The following is a 15,856-nucleotide window of genomic DNA, read 5'->3' as shown; positions in this document are numbered from 1 at the left end:
TCAAGGCCTGTTTCCTCAAATGTCAGGGGGAAATAACAATCCATTCCCTGAAAAGATGGTGATAGGGGATGGTTTCCTAGCATCCTTACAATGGCCCATGGAGCATGGCCTTCTAACCAGTTCTGACATCTCCCATCACTGTCCTCCTTTCTTTACTCAGCTCCCGCCACCCTGGCCTCTGCTGCTTCTCACAGTTGCACAGGGCCTTTGCACCTACTATCTCCCTAACCTTATCAACCCCTGCCCCCTTTCCTGCTTTGGTTTCTCCCTGTAACACATACTGTATTTGTCAGGGTTTTCCAGGGCAATAGTACCCCAAGTTGGGTGGATAGATGGATGGGTGGGTGGATGGATCAATGGGGTGGATAGATTTCTTTTAAGGAATTGGCTTACACATTGTGGAGGCTGGCAAGTCCAAAGTCTATAGGGTAGACTGGTAGGCTGGAGACCCAGTCCAGGTTTAGTCCAAAGACAGTGTGTGGGCAGAATTCTCTTCAACAAAAGAGGTTGGCCTCTTTCTATGAAGGCCTTCCACTTATTGGATGAGACCCACCCTCATCTAATTATTCTGGAACCTAATCTGCTTTTTTCAAAGTCTATTGATTTACATGTCAGTCACCTCTAAAAAGTCTCCTCACAGAAACATCTAGAATAATCTTTGACTATCTGGGTACCATGGCCTAGTCAAGTTGACAAATAAAATTAACCATCGTAAGTGCATCCTTTGTTAACTTGGCACTCACAAGCATCCCTTTAAACCATACTTCATTTCCAAATAAAGAAAAATAACATGGGGCACCTGGGTGGCTCAGTGGATTGGGCCTTTGCCTTTGGCTGAGGTCATGATCTCAGGGTCCTGGGATCGAGCCTCGCATCAGGCTCTCTGCTCCGAGGGGAGCCTGCTTCCCCCTCTCTCTCTGCCTGCCTCTCTGCCTACTAGTGATTTCTCTATCAAATAAATACATAAAATCTTAAAAAAAAAGATAATAACGGGTCCTAATTCCACCTAACATGATACAGCCATCCTGCGTGCAACCAGAATGGGCTTCCCAGGATGAGGAGTCAAAGCCTTTGGGTAATGCTTACTCTTCTCCTTGAAACATTGTAACTTAAATATGACGATATAAAGTTAAGAATACTTAAATACTACAATGCAAAGTCAGTATGTCTTATGCTACATGCCTGGGGCAGAAAAAAAGAAAAAGGAGACAGAAGAAAATATTTTATACACATACAAAGATTCGTGAAATAAGGAAGAAACACTCTTGAACTTTTGCTTTTGATTCTGTCTTTTGCTTCTGTCGCTGGTCCTGTGCTCATAGCTGCTATTTATAGCTTCCTCTGCTCCCACCATACTCCTTTCATCCCTTTACCTTTTGCAGGCACCTCAGCTGCTTGTGGTTCACAGCGGGTGGGGTGACCCAGACCTTCATTACCGAAGGATCCGGACCATTAAGAGTCCTGCCTGGATGGCGTTGTTGCGGTTTCGCATGACGTCGGTCATGACGTCGGTTAATCGCAGGGTGTGGTGATACCAGGAGGCGCCCTGAGGGATCTCGTGTGTGCCAGACAGGCTCTTCTCTCCCTCCCTGTGGGGCAGCCGTCCATTTCCCCTGCTGGTCAGGATCAGTCACGCCGGCTAGCACAGTGACGCCCGTCTTTACCTGTTGATTCGGAGGCTTGATGAGCTCAAAGTGGCCGGAGGCAGTCTCGGTCCCCAGTTCAATGGAGTCATTGTTGTATGCATCTGACGGGCCAGACACTAATACTTTACTGATCACTTTGTTTATTCTCTGTTTTGCCCCAACAGGTAAGCTCAATGAGAGCAGGATTGGGGTCTGTTCTGTCGCTAACTAAATCCCCAGCATCTAGAACAGTGTCTGGCACATGGCAGGTGCTCAGTAAGCGTTGCTGAGGGGGTTGGGGCCTGTGCTGTGACTTCCCTGTGCTTTGGGGTGAGAGGTACTCATCATCCACCTCAGAGCCCAGAGCCCCAGCCTGAGAGCCAGGCCTGTCCCAAGGAGCCCTGGGTTGCAGCACGTCCTCTGGCAGAGGGCGTCTCGCTGTCTGTCCTCACACTGATGGTGCTGGGCCAGCAAGTGAACATAAGGCTTAGGTGTTCACCGTCTCAGCCCATTCAGGACTGTTTACTAGACTAATCTGGAACAATAAACCTGTCCCCACCCTCCTGGCGCCTGCCTCACTCCATCCTAGGCCTGTGTTTGAAAACGTGTTTAAATTCCGGGCCTACACTCAGCAGACAGCACTGGCCAGCCCCAGTAAGGGGGGCAGCCCTGGATGCTCAGGTCCTCCCGGTGGCTGGGCCTCCACACGCGGTCATCCAGGGCGAGAAAAGTGGCTCTAGCCTCTACCCAGTGTTTGTTATTCCATGTCAAAGCTTTATCATAAACATTATCCTAGAGTGGGCCACAGCGGCTTTGGCGAGGAGGGTTTGTTATTCTAAAGTGGCCGGGGGCACAAAGCATGGAGGCCCAGGAGGCTGTGAGCTGCGCCAGGCTTGGAAATTCAGGGTGAGTGGGAGGGAGGCAGAAATCAGGGCGAGGGTCTTCTGTGCCTGTGCATGGGGCTTCAGGGGCCCTACTTACCACCCTCTACTGTCACGGTCAGTTGGGATATCTGCCTCTGAAATGAGCTCCATAGAGGTGGAGACCATGCCCAATTCATCCACCAGCCCCAGATCCCTGCAGAGAATCCACAAAAAGTAACTGTTCGTTGAATGAATGAAGAAGTGCCACTTCCCTGTATCTGTCGGAAGCACCAAGAATGCTCATGAAGAAGCACATACTCTCTTGAAGTTCCAGTCATAGGAACCTGTTCTGGAGCCAGACAGATATCATTCAAAGCCCAGCTCTACCCCATGCAAGCCATGTGGCCTTGGGTCCCTCTGCTTCTTTGGTTTCCCGTCTATGAATCAGGACATGCACTTTGCTAGCTGTCCCCTAGGGAGAGCAGAGGGAGGCCCCAGTGGGCAGTGGGCTGATAGGAGGATGGAGTCAAGGGCTGACCTGCCCAAGCCCAAGTGCATGTCCCATCCCTCTCCAGTTCTGTCACCTTGGTGAGTACTGTCTTTGCTCTAGGGTTGGGGTTTTTGAATCTATTAATTGGAGCTAATACTAGACTTAACTTAAAGATGCTGTAAACTTTAAACAAATTAATATGAGCTTAGAAGATACCTGACCCAGAGTAAGTGCTCCATAAACATGAGGACCCTAGTAATGAACCCATGAGGACCTCTTCATGAGTTGCAAAGGATGGTTAGGAGGTGGGAGGTTGGGGGGGAAGAGCATATAATTTGATCACAGTCAGGTCTCAGGCAGTCAACAGTCCACCTCCCAAAATAGTTCCCAAACCTCTGCTTTCCAGCCATGACCACTGAACAAAGAGGCAGGCTCCCTGCCCTTACCAAGCTCTCAGTCTACACAGGCAGGGAATGGGGACTCACCTGAGATGGACACTTTATGGGATAAATGCCAAGACTGGGGAGGGAGGTGGGGACGGTCTGTGGAAAGCACCAAACATTGCCTGGGGGTGGTGGGAGTCTAGAATGATCAGTGTGAGTTTCTGTCCAAGCCCCACCACACTGGGAATGTCTCTTAAATGATCTGCTCTCAGTTTTCTGTAACACGCTAATAATAAATACTCTGTTGCTATTGTGAGCTGTTTCACAAGGCTGCAAAAGGAAGACAGGTGTGGTAACGTATGTGGGATGAACTTGGGCCATGCCAGTGAACATCCTGAAATCCATCCCCAATCTGTGGCACCACAAAGGGTCCTGGCCTGGGCGTCATGCTTGGCTTTGAGTCTGCTCTGCCCCTAGCTTCCCGGTGTGGGCTTGGGTGAACTCTCTCTTGACCACTTCGGGCCCCTGTCTCCTTTCTTCTTCTCTATGATGGGCACAGGATGAGATTGTGGTTCTCAAACTGGGTTCCGGGAGACCCATGGGTTTCACGAAAAAGCCAGGGGAGCCTCTGTTGCAGGAGGGCATTGAGCCTCTAGGACTTCAGGCTCTAGTTGTCTCCTCACATCAATTGGGAAAAGTTCCACTTTTATCTGCTCCACATAGTGAGTTCCAAGTAAGTTTCCTTTGGAAAACAGTAACAATAGAAAAGGATTCTATGGCCAAAAAAAAAGGTTTAAAAAACCGCTGGAGCGGATGACCTACACAGGCCCTTCCAGCTCCAATCTGGGAAGGTTCAAGTCTATTTTCTTCCAAGTTTTATTTACCAAGCATTCCTCCAGCTCTCACTCCACGCCAGGACTGTTCTTAGCACCCTATAGACGGTAGCGTGCTTAACTCGTTGGAACACATCCACACTCCACGAAAACCACAGGACTGTGGAAGTGACTCCATGGGTCTAGGGAGGCCCAGGGAAGCCATTTCCCCTCCAGTCACGGCTTCTGGGCACCTGCATGGATGACCTCACCGCAGGCAGGTGTGCCCTGGGGTGGGGTGTGGTCGCAGGAGCCCGTGGATCCCAGCCTTGCAGGGAAGTGGAGCCTTCTAGCCTGATGTGGATGCCTTCATGCGAGGCCTTCCACACCTGTTAGGTGTGGAAGGAAGTGCCTGTTGCCTTAGTGACGTGCACAGCAACATCGCTGCCTCCTGCGATGGGTCCCAGCCACCAGGCTGCCATTGACATCCTGCACTAGGTGGCTGCAGATTGAATGTCAGGGCACTCACCAGAGCCTGGGGAAGGCCCGGAAGTGGGGTCTCCCCAGCCAGCTCATGACGGGGAGCAACCTGGGCCACTGCACGCCAGCGCTCTCCAGCTCTCCGCCTGCCAGAATCAGAAGCTGGAGGGGGCAGGCAGAGGGGATCTCTCCAGCATGCTTGGCCCTGTTGCCCACATCAGTACGTTGTGTACCTTATAACATGAGCTTTTCTGGTCAGATTGTGTGTTCTGGAAGGAGATGGCTGATGTCCCTGGTGGGAGCTCCTGCTCCATGGTAGCAGCAGCCCCCAACTGCAGACAGAGCGCCAAAGTTCCCAGATCTCGTCTGAGGGGCTTACTGAGTAACCTTAAAAATAGGAAGCTACAGACCACAGCAGGGGGCACTAGGTGGCACTAAGGTGCTAGGGAAAGGATGGAGCGACATCTTCTCGTTAACCGGCCCTGTGCTGAGAGCTGCAGACACAAAATGAGTAGGGCGTAAGTCCTGTCTTCAAGAAGCTCAGAGCCTAGTGGGAGAGCCAGGGAGCTGAACGACAGGCATCACCTCATATTCGCGCCGGGTTGGGGGACAGAAGCATGGCGGATCGCTTGTCCATCGTCGCAGCTGGCTGGGCAGCTCTGGCACTGGGCGTCTGCTCAGGTGTCCGGACCCGGTGGCAGGCGGGCCCTGCTGGGCTCAGCTGGCCCTACTCGCGTCGTCTGGGAGCCGGCTATCTGTCGGCTGGACTGAAATGGCCTCAGTGGGACAACTGAGGCAGTTGGGCTCTGCCTATTCCTCAGTGGGCTGGCATGGGCTGCTGTCAGAGCTGTGGAGCTGCAATAGACAGCAGCAGCCACTGATGCTTTCCAGGCCTCTGTATGTCCTGGTTGCTTATATCCAGAGTCCAGCCTCACAATGTCAGAATGGGAGGGAGCCAAAGAGCTCCGTGGCCAAGGGCATGGATATGCAGACAGGTTAAGGTCTGGAGCCACTGTTGTGTCTGTCTGCAGGGGGCCTCCGGGAGGTGCCTGAGTCAGCCCCTAGGCGGTCAGAGATGCTTTCCTGAGAAGACAGTTGAGCAGAGCCTGGAAGGCCAAGTCTGGATTTGCAAGTGGAGAGCAGAGGCAGGAGGCTGTTGTGCACAGAGAACAGCATATAAGACGCCATGAGACACGAGAGTGCTGAGTAGCTAGGTGTTTGGAAACACGTAGGCTGAGTAGGAAGCAAGGTCCTCGACCACAGCAGGGTCCGGGTCACTGCCTGGCAGGCTCTGCTGAGAAGCTAGGCCTTTACTCTGAGGGCAGGAGGCCCCTGTGAAAGTTTTGAAGGGAAAAAAAGAGGGTGGGGGAGAGACAATCAAATTTGTGCTTTCAAAAAGTGACTGTGGCAGATGACTATGGGATGGGGGGTCTCTAGGGGTCTCTAGGGAGGGGGACAGATTGCACGGGGCCCAGCGGGGCCCAGCGGGAGATGCTGGGGACTGAACTGGTGAGAAGACAGGCTGGGGACCGTGGTCCGAGGTGGCAAACAGATAATGGGCAAACAGCATGCTCCAGGCCTGAGGACTGGAGGACCAGCTGGGACTGGGCTACAGCAAGAACAGACAGCTTGAGACGACCTCCAGGCCTTCTGCCCAGGAACTGCAGCAGCTTTTCCCTGCACCTGTGCTAAAGAACCCAGATCGTGGTTACATTCCTCCCCTTTTTGGCCAGAGGGGTCTGGGATACATCGTCACATGAAGGTAGTTCCAGTCCCTTCCTTAGTTTCCCCATCTAAAATGGGACATTTGAGATCATCTCTTGGAGCCTTCTTGGGCAGGCTGTGTTCCATCAGAGCGTAGTCCTCATGGCAGAAGCAGTCAGACCCCTTAATGTCATTCTTAGGAAGCCTGTGAAAATTACACATCCTGGGCTCCCCCTCAGAGATGCCAGTTCCGGGCATGAGGACTGGGCTGCAGATATCTTTGTCTGGTGCTCTGCGTGATTCTGACGCCAGGCCAGTCTAGCTAGACCACAGCTGTGTCCCCAGGGCTCCGTATAGCGGCCCAGAGCTCAAGGAGCTTCAGTGCCAGCATGGGTCAGATTCAGAGAAGCCTGGCTCCTTGGGCCTTTGCCTGGAGTGGGGATGACTTCTGGAAGAAGTGGCCGTTGGGTGGGTCCCTGACATCTAAGTGGGTTTCCTGTTTGTTTGGCTCATGTGTTTGTCTTGCGTTGTTTGCCCGCCTTTGATTCCCCATTAGTCTGTGCTCATTCTAGAACTTTCCTAAGCACAAGAATAAGAAAAATCTAGTTGAAAGACAAACTCACCCATCATCCCTAACCCCAGACACAGTGAGGTTCTCATTTTGCCCCATCAGTAGGTAAGATGCTGACAGCCAGAGCAGAAGCTGGGACCTGTGTGGGCAAAGGGCTGGGGATGAGAACAGGCTGAACATGTCTAGAGGCCCAGGGAAGAGTTTAGGCTGCACCTGGCCCGTGCCAGGCCCCACGCACCTTCCCTATTTCAGGGCCTGTTGCCCCAAAGTCCAAAGCAAGGAGGGCTGGGCCTGGAGGTGTCGGGGCCCCTGGCCTGTTCTAGAATGACAGCCCTTATTCTTCTGTCTTTCTTCTGTGCAGGTGCTGTTTGCCCTGAACCAGACTCTGCTGCAGCATGAGAGTGTGCGGGCGGGGAGCCTGCAGGCGCCCTATACCACAGAGGACCTCATCAAACACTACAACTGTGGGGATCTCAATGCTGTCATCTTCAACCACGACACATCCCAGGTGATGCTCCCCTCCTCCCACCCAGATAGCCTTTAGGTCCCCAGTTCCGAAGGCCTGGCCCATATGAATCCATTTAGCATGTATTAGATACCTACTGTGTGCCAGGTGCAGGCAATTGTCTCTCTGCCATGAATAACAGGACCGTTGGGTGGGTATTCCATTTTACAGATGGGGACACTGAGGCTCAAAGAAGCAAAGAGACTTGCCCAAGCCCACACACCCCTTAACTGTCGAGTTTGCAAGTTACCAAGTGCAGCGCTCAAGTCTGGCTTGTGCGGTAGGAGATTAGCCTGGTAAGAGTGGGGAAGCCTCTGAGAAGTTCATTTCAGCATCCAGTGAAATTAGAGGCCGGGGGAAGCAAGTTCACTGTGAGCACTTGGGCTGGAGTCCAGCTGAAGGTGTTCTGCCTTGAGTCAAGTCCTAGAGGAGAGATTACCTACAAGGGGGGGCCGAGTGTGAGAAGCACCCCACGAGGCTGAGCGCGACTTCACCAGGTATCCACACCGCCCTCAGGACTCGAGGCCTTCTGTGTCCTGCCCTCTGCTGACCGTGTCCCAGCCCAGGCGCCCCAGCCTGTAGACCTTGTTCCACGGACCAGTGCCCCATACCACCTGCCCGCTGAGGCCCCTGAGCCTCTGTTCAGGCTCCTCCTTCTTCCTTTCCTCCTGCTGGGCCATGGTCCATTGTTACTTCCTCCAAGAAGCCCTCCCTGACCCCTGGATGGGGTTAGCAATTCTCCGGGGCTTCTCGAGAACCCCTGTGCCTTCTGTCCTGGTGCTTGCTTAACCACTCTTTCAAGAGCAGTTCCTTGCTAGAGACAGTGCAGTAACTCCCCCATTTTTCTCCGTGTAAAAGCCAGAGTCTCCGTAATGACCTGTGTGGGCCCCAGGGCTTCCCCCACCCCCACCCCATGCCCTCGGCTCTCCCCTTCCACACCGCTCAAGCTCTGTGTGCCTTCGGGCTGTTCCGTGGGCCCCCTTGCCATCCTACACATTTCCCTTTCCCCAAGTGTCACCCTGGCTCATCCCCCCATCTTAACTCAGACGCCATCATCTCAGGAAGGTGGGCCCCAACTCCCTGATCTAGAATTGCGGCCTGGTCCCCGCGCCCACGCTCTCAGCCTCTTTACTATACTCCACTCCCCCTCCAAGGTCTTTGTTGTCTTCTCACCAACTTACATATTTTGATTCACTGATAAGTGATTATTTATTGTTTGTCTCCCCACTCCAGTGTAAGCTCCCTGAGGCCAGGGATTTGCATCTGTTTGGTCCACCAGTATATTCTCCTTCACTAGGCCAGTGCCTGGCACAGGGCAGGACTCAGCAAATAGCTGCTGAATGAATGAATGAAATCGTTTATAAATACCAGGCCCAGTGCTATGAAAAGGGATATGGGGCAGTAGGGGACAGGGCAGCCAGAGAGAGCCACCCTCGTAGGGCAGGCAGGAGAGAAGAGGACATTCCATATGACTCCCAAGCGTGACCCTTGCTCCAAGGGAGGGTAGAGGGCGCTCCTGGAGCCTGCGGCAGGAGTAAGAGTTTAGATGGACTCGGGGTAAGAAGGAAGGATGCCTGCAAGGTGGGAGGTCAGGGAAGAACCTAACTTGGCCACGGGGAGGAGGTAGAGGAATGTTTCAACAGAGGCAAGACAGAGCAGGAGCAGGGGTGTGAGTTTAGGCTGGAAGTGTAGCGGGGGACCGGGCCGAGAGGTTCTGTGTGCGCACGCCACCCTCTAGAGCCAGAGCTCCCTGAAGCAAGGGTGTGCCGCGCTTCCCTTGTCCCAAGGCCCAGTGCAGGGGCTGGCGCAGAGTGAGTGCCAGCGAACGGCTGTCCGGGAGAGCAATGGTGGGTGTGTGTCATGCCCCGTGCAGTGGAGACAGTGAAAGGAAGGTTGCAGGGAGCCTGCAGAGGAGGCTCAGGACTCTGGGAGCTCTGATTCCGACCTTCGTGTCCAAGAGCCCTGTGCCAGAGCCCCGCCCTGTGTCATTTGCCGGGAGGGAGGCTGGCGAGTTCCGTGGCTGCGGGGACCTGGTCAGCACTCGGGGTGGCCTGAGCATGAAGTAGCTGGGCTGGGGGCAGGGGTGAGGGCGACAGGGCCCCGCTGCGGCTGTGGCTGACAAGGAGCTGAGAGAGGGAAGAGTGGGGTGACCTCAGGAGATAGCAAGCTCAGATTTACTTTGAGCCTGTGTCCAGAACCACTGATCTGTCTCTGACAGGTGAACTGCATTGGGGGTCCCCTGGCAGTGCCTGTCCTTGAAGCAGGACAGGGGGTGCCGTTGGACTGGTCACTCGGGTTAGCATAGCAAACTGGGCGGCCCTCCCCTGGATCCCTGGGTACACAGGCAGAGTCTAGCCCTCAAGGGAGGGACTAGGCAGCCCTGCCCCCAGACACAGAAAAGCCTAGAGTTGAAGCAGCCAGGCTAAATCCAGAGCCACGTGCTGATGGAAAAGGGGTCCGGGTGACATGGGGCTGCCTCTGTTGCGGGAGGCCCCAAAAGCTGTGGGGAGCTGAGGACACACAGTCTATAGGGGGCCAGTCACCGCCTGTAGGTAGGGAGGAAGTGGTGTTGGAGCTAGGCTTGAGAATGGAGTCTACCAGGCAGGGATGAAGGGAGGTGCTGGCTGCCTGACTGGGTCAGCGGGGGGGGGGGGGGGGGGGTGGTGAGTGGAGGGTCCTGAGGAACCATCTGTAGAGCAGGGGGCAGATCGTAGGGGACAGGGGGTGAAAATGCCTGCTGAGGGGCAGAAGCCCTGTAGTTCAAGTGGGAGAGGGATGTGGTCAGAAAGATGCCGCTGGCCACCATGCAGAGGATGGTCCAATGGTCTCTAGAGGCAGGGCCCGGGGTGGGGGACAGGCGCTGGCTGCGTCTCAGTCTTGATCTCCCTTGCCTCCCCACCCCACCATCTCACTTCCGGAAACGGCTCATGCCCCAACCACCCACAGCTCCCAGGTCATTTGCACCATCGATGCTCCACAACCACAGAGTGAAGCAAAGGAAGCCTGTCTGGGCCCCCAGCCTGTGTTAGGTGGCGAGCAGCCGTATACTCATCACCTTGGAGAGTGAAAGGTCAAATACAATTAAGGGTCAGAATAATTACCAGGCATGGGGAATCTACCTTAGCTATGAGACCGGATCATCCTGGACCAAGCCAGACACGCGGTTATCCAGGAGGTGCCTCTTCCCTGCGCCCACACCCCTCTCAAAGCATGGATCCCACGGTGACTCCCTCGCTGGGCAGTGAGCCTCTTCCAGGGAAACAGATCCCATCTGAGGGTGCTCTGGGACCCTTAGCCTGACACATGGCTAGACCCATGGAAGTTCATGGAAGGTGTCTGTTGGATGGATGGACTGAAGAGAAGGGATGGGGCCCTTGAGGTCAGTGACGTCAGTAGACCCGAGCACTTGACCACCACACCTGACCCTGTCCTGGTTGTGGACCAGGGGAGCCTAAACTGGAGTCCCTCCCCACGGCCCCACCCCAGCCCTGCCTGGCCTGTCCATCTTATCCTCCCACCTCGGACTCGTGACTCTAGGAGACCCCAGGGACCTGACATGTCCTTTTCAAAATTCTATGGTGTATCCTGCACTTAAACGTGTCACGGGAGATTTAAGGCTCCTGACAAGTCTAATGACATCATTAATTTGTTTCCCTCCCAGCCCGGGCACAAACCCAAGTCCCATCCTTGGCATGGAGCCAGGGCCCATCAGCATGAAACATGCAGAGAATGTCAGCCAGCTGCCGGGCAGTCCCAGAAACCCCAGTGGCTAGCCTGACTCCGTCATGGCTTTGACATTGAACTTTCTGGTTCTTGTCCTTGTGCAATTTTTTTTAGCTCCCTAAGGAATGAATGGAGATTCATCTTTTCACAAATGCACATTCATGGTCAGGAAGCAGAGGAGGAAGAGCCTCTGCCGGGACCCTTGGCAGAAGGGAAGGAAAGCAGGATGCTTCCTTCATGGCTCTCTGATGATTCTGAAGGCTTCTATTTGTCATCTCTATCTCTACCCCCTGCCCAAGGCCACCCTTCACTCTAGCCTCTGCCATCATAGGGGGAAAAATGATGAAGCCAGCTCCATCCCCCAGGCTCGTTGTACAAAGCTGACATTCAGTCAAGACTTTCTTTGTGCTCTGCACTGTGCTAATAAGCACTTTCCAAAACTGAGCTTATTTAATTCCTACAACAACATAGATTACTCCCATGTTACCAATTTGGACACGGAATCTCAGACAGCACAAGTAACTTGCTAGTTCTAGAGAGGCAACCCAACTGGTAAGTGGTGAAAGAAGGATCCTATCCCAAGTTACCCTGGCTGTCTGATGCCAGGACCTGCCTTCATCACAACCTACTGCCTCTCGGCTCGTTCCTTCGGGCATTCATTCACTGATGGAACAAATGTTTATTTTCTGGTACAACATCATCCCACATTCTCTCCCATACCTGAGGAACAGAAAGGGCCCTGCTTCCGGAAATAACTCTTCTGAGCCACAACTCCTCCCCCATTCAGGAGCCTTTCCTGGATCTGCGTCACATCCAAATGTGGCCTGCTTTGTCAAGGCTGCCAGTCATCCCTTCCATTATTGGTGGAAGGGGTAAGAAGAGTTCATTTATCCATTTGCCCAGCACCAACTCTGACAGGATACCAATATCTGAATGAGTACTGGCAGGGCTGCTGCATACAGCTGTGCAGGTTGTGCACTGAGTAAGTTTAGGTTTCATCAGTCGTATCATGGCCTTGTCTTCCCAGAACAGTGAATCAGGCCCTTATGGCAGAGAAGCCCCTCGCCTCCCACTCTGGGGAGCACCCTGGTGCTTGGCCAGTAGATATCAGAGACAGATGTCCAGGCCCTATCCAAATCCCTGAAGTTTCAGCCTCTGCTGACGTCTCCATTTTCTTCAGAAGGAGTGTTGACAACTTGTCAGTGGCTCTAAAAGCCATGTGGCTGGGCCTCATGACCCTTGGGACCTAATCCCTACAGGTCTTTAGTCTCGTCATGCCAGACTATCCACCTAGCTAGCCCATCAGGCAGTGAGGCCTTGTGTTCTGTGCATCAGCCTGAGTTGATGAAGAGAGAAATGGAAGAGGAGACACCAGATGGAAGACATCCTGTGCACTAGAGCTTGGAAGGTGGAATGACAGTGAAGGGTTATGGGGAAATAGAGAGGATGTTCTGACTCGTGCCTCATCTCTTCCATGGCCTGTGGCTTCTTCTCAGACCCCACCTACCACTGGAGGCCACAGTGCTGGGACACCTGGACCTGACCTCTAAGACAGGAAGACAAAATGCTGGGAATGGAGGAATCTAGGAGGAGGCAACACAGTGAGGAGAGACAGCATGACTTTATGTTCAAGGTTCCAGAAATGTTTCTGGGCACCTACTGTGTATCGGGCACTGGGGGCCCAGGAGTGACAAGAACTCTGTCCCTAGACTCAAAGAGCTCTCTGCCTAGTTCAGTAACATGTCAGTGACACTTGCCCCCGGCCACAGAACTGGGTGTGGACAGTGGGTGTAAAGCTGATAAATGTGGACAGTTCCAAGCCTGGTTGTGGAATAAACCATCATTATGGGAGGCAGCTGTGGTCCTGGATTTGACGTTTTGAAGAAGGGATGGAGGGATTTGGTTCTGCCCTGGGAATTCGTGGAGCTGGAGATGGAGAGATGGTGGTGGCCAACCAGGGCTCAGACACTGGGGAAAACGGAGGCTGCAACCTCTCCTGTCATCTCTGTGGGCCGGGCTAAACCTAGCCCATGATAGCACCCACCATCTCACCTAATCCCCATCTTACGCATGAGGAAACTAGAGCTCAGAAGAGTTAAGTAACTTGGCCAAAGTCACACAGCGTCAGAACCAGGCCTGAATCCAGGTCAGCCCAATCCTGTACCCTGTGGCCTTTCTGCTACACCGGGCAGCTCAGTTGACCTCCCCACCTACCCACTGGCCCGAATTCCTTGCACGCCAGGCTGGGTGCTGAAGGGAGGACAGTGAAGGAGCCAAAAGTCATCTGGCCTCCTGGGCCTCTGCATTCTGGAAGCGGAGGGTCACCAAGGCAGAGACACAGGAGTCATACCTCCTTGTGCTGTCACCTCACCAACTGTGTGACTTTGCACACATCTCTGGATCTTTCCTCTCTCACTTTCTTCATTTGTATAGTCCATTCCAGGGCCCATTTAAGAAACATAAGTGCCCCGCTCTGCCGGGCTGTTTGCCTCTGCCGTGCCCCGGGAGCACTGAGGGCACCTCTGTCTTGCCTTTGCAGCTGCCCAGCTTCATCAACACCACCCTCCCGCCGCACGAGCAGGTGACAGCCCAGGAGATCGACAGCTACTTCCGCCACGAGCTCATCTACAAGAGGAACGAGCGGATGGGAAAGAGGGTCATGGCGCTTCTGCAGGAGAATGAAGATAAGATCTGCTTCTTCGCCTTCGGAGCAGGTGTGGGCCCGAGTCGGGGAGGAATGATTTGCAGAGTCTGTAAGGGCTGGGAGATGTTGTAGACTGTTTCCTGACCTCTCCTTCCTGAGGGAAAGTGTGGAAGTTCAGAATGGAGCAGGAGAAGCCACATAGCCCACTACTCCTGTGTCTAGCCAAGGGTTCTTCTGTAATAGGCCTCATGGGCAAGAAGGGTGACCCTGCCAGGGCCAGGACAGCTTCTGGGGCCCCTTCGTGTCCCAGGAGACCATGCTGAGAGCCCATCCTGCAGAGCCAGGGCCAAGCCTGAGAGCGCCACGGGGCCCAATGGAGAGAGGCGGGCCCCAGCACCCCATGGCCCGGCTCCACGGCCTGGTCCAGCCCCCTCTGGGTTGTGAGACCTTGGCACAATACCATCAAGGGCACAAGCCCCTCTTCTATGAGTGGGTAGTGATAGCAATGACTATGTGATGAACTAAAAATCTCTATCCTGTGGAAGAGTTACAAAGATTAGTGGTAATGTTTCAATAACCTAGTAGCAAGAACTCAGAACGGCAGCTGGCTTCACCGTCACCACCAGCATCAGGACAGGTAATAGACCCTTCATCATCCCACCATGGGCCATGAGCTTGATGCTTCTCCTGGGAGCTCTGGCCTCTCTGTGCAAAGGGAAGTACAAGGCTTGCTGCTCCCCCGACCCCGTCTCCCCTTCCCTTCTCTCCCTCAATCCTTCCTTGCTTGTGGCTCTCTCCAGTGATGACAGCAATGTCTATGATGGGGCCAGTGGATGGCATTTGCCTCCTTTATCAGTCAGCTTTGGCTCCAGAGCCACAGGATAGAAATGTCTGTCTTGCTTACATGGGCGCAAACCGCCTCCTGCTGTGTGACAGTGAAGGGGGTGGCACCATGTCTGGAGGGAGGGGGTGGTGGGCCCTCATGGCTGCTGCCTCTCCGCCCTGCCCTCCTCCCCGGCCCCTGGCCTGTGCTGTACCTGCCCGCTCCAGCCATGCGTCCCTGTAGCCCGGGTCGGTCCCAATTCTGCCATGGGAGGCCTGCCTCCCCGGCCCCACCATTCAACTCGGTACACATCAAGGGGAGAGCCAGGGTCCTCTGACTGTGCCTGTGCTCCCTCTCTGTGGTCCTCAGCATGGGGGAGTCTTGTGGGATAGCGTCTGTGAGGCACACCTGCAACTGGACAGAACCAGTCCCTGCTCGCGGTGGAGCACGACCATGACCTGTGGTGGCCTGTAGCTGGTCCCTTCCCCTCTGACAGCCTTAGTGAACTCATCTGAACAGAAGGATTCAAAAGCACAGGGGCCACTGGTGATTCCAAGAGCTATCTGAACAGTTTTCAGAGAAGAGAGGGGTTCCTGTAAGGGGTGTCTAAAGAAGCCAGCAGGAGAAAGACCTTGACTGACCATGTGGAGAGGGGAAGGCTACCCTCTAGGTGCAGGATACCTACTGGGGACCTGGCATGAGCCAGGACAGCTTTGGGGATTGGGAGGGGAGTAAGTGCACCCCAACACACCCTGTCACCATCCAGCTGCCCTCTAGTCCTCCCTCTGTGGGCATATAGGCTGTGCTCCTGCCCGGAATGGTCCTCCACTGACTAAAAAGGGGAGCCATTCTGAGCCCAGTCAGCCTTGTGGCTTCTCTCTAGGCATAGGAAGGGCCCCCTGGTGAGCCTGATCCCTGAGGGAGGCCAGTTAGAGATCCAGCATTCCACATGGCCCACCCGAGTGGTAGGACCTCCTGCCCCAGCTGTCCCACGGCCTAAGACCAGACCTACCCAGGGTCTGAGCCTGGCCCTTTCCTGTGAGTGAGGGAACAGAGGGCTTGGAGATAAAAATCACAGCAATGCGGGCAGTCTTGGGCACTGGCCTGCTTCTGAAACCCAAGTCCACAGAGACACAAATGTGCCCTCAAGCACTCGGCCAGCACACAGCCACCATGCCCATTTCCAGTTTGTTCCCCATTTCTTCAAACCAGCTGGCCCCTGGAGGGTCCTGT

At 54.3% G+C, this 15,856-nt stretch overlaps 1 protein-coding gene across 2 annotated transcripts in view; it reads left to right on the top strand.

Moving 5' to 3' along the window:
* Positions 1 to 15,856, top strand: part of TRABD2B (TraB domain containing 2B) — a 198,494-nt gene that overhangs the window by 158,809 nt on the left and 23,829 nt on the right. The window contains exons 3-4 of one of the 2 annotated variants that reach the window (XM_059135320.1): positions 7,290 to 7,436; positions 13,696 to 13,870. In XM_059135320.1, the coding sequence (XP_058991303.1) occupies positions 7,290 to 7,436; positions 13,696 to 13,870 (322 nt within the window). The remainder of the gene's footprint in view (positions 1 to 7,289; positions 7,437 to 13,695; positions 13,871 to 15,856) is intronic. The other variant, XM_059135321.1, reaches the window with a different exon arrangement.

This window comes from Mustela lutreola, chromosome 10, assembly GCF_030435805.1.
Source record: "Mustela lutreola isolate mMusLut2 chromosome 10, mMusLut2.pri, whole genome shotgun sequence".
NCBI classification, from domain to species: domain Eukaryota; kingdom Metazoa; phylum Chordata; class Mammalia; order Carnivora; family Mustelidae; genus Mustela; species Mustela lutreola.
Note: the sequence above shows the minus strand (reverse complement) of the source record. Positions and strands in the feature narration are given on the sequence as shown.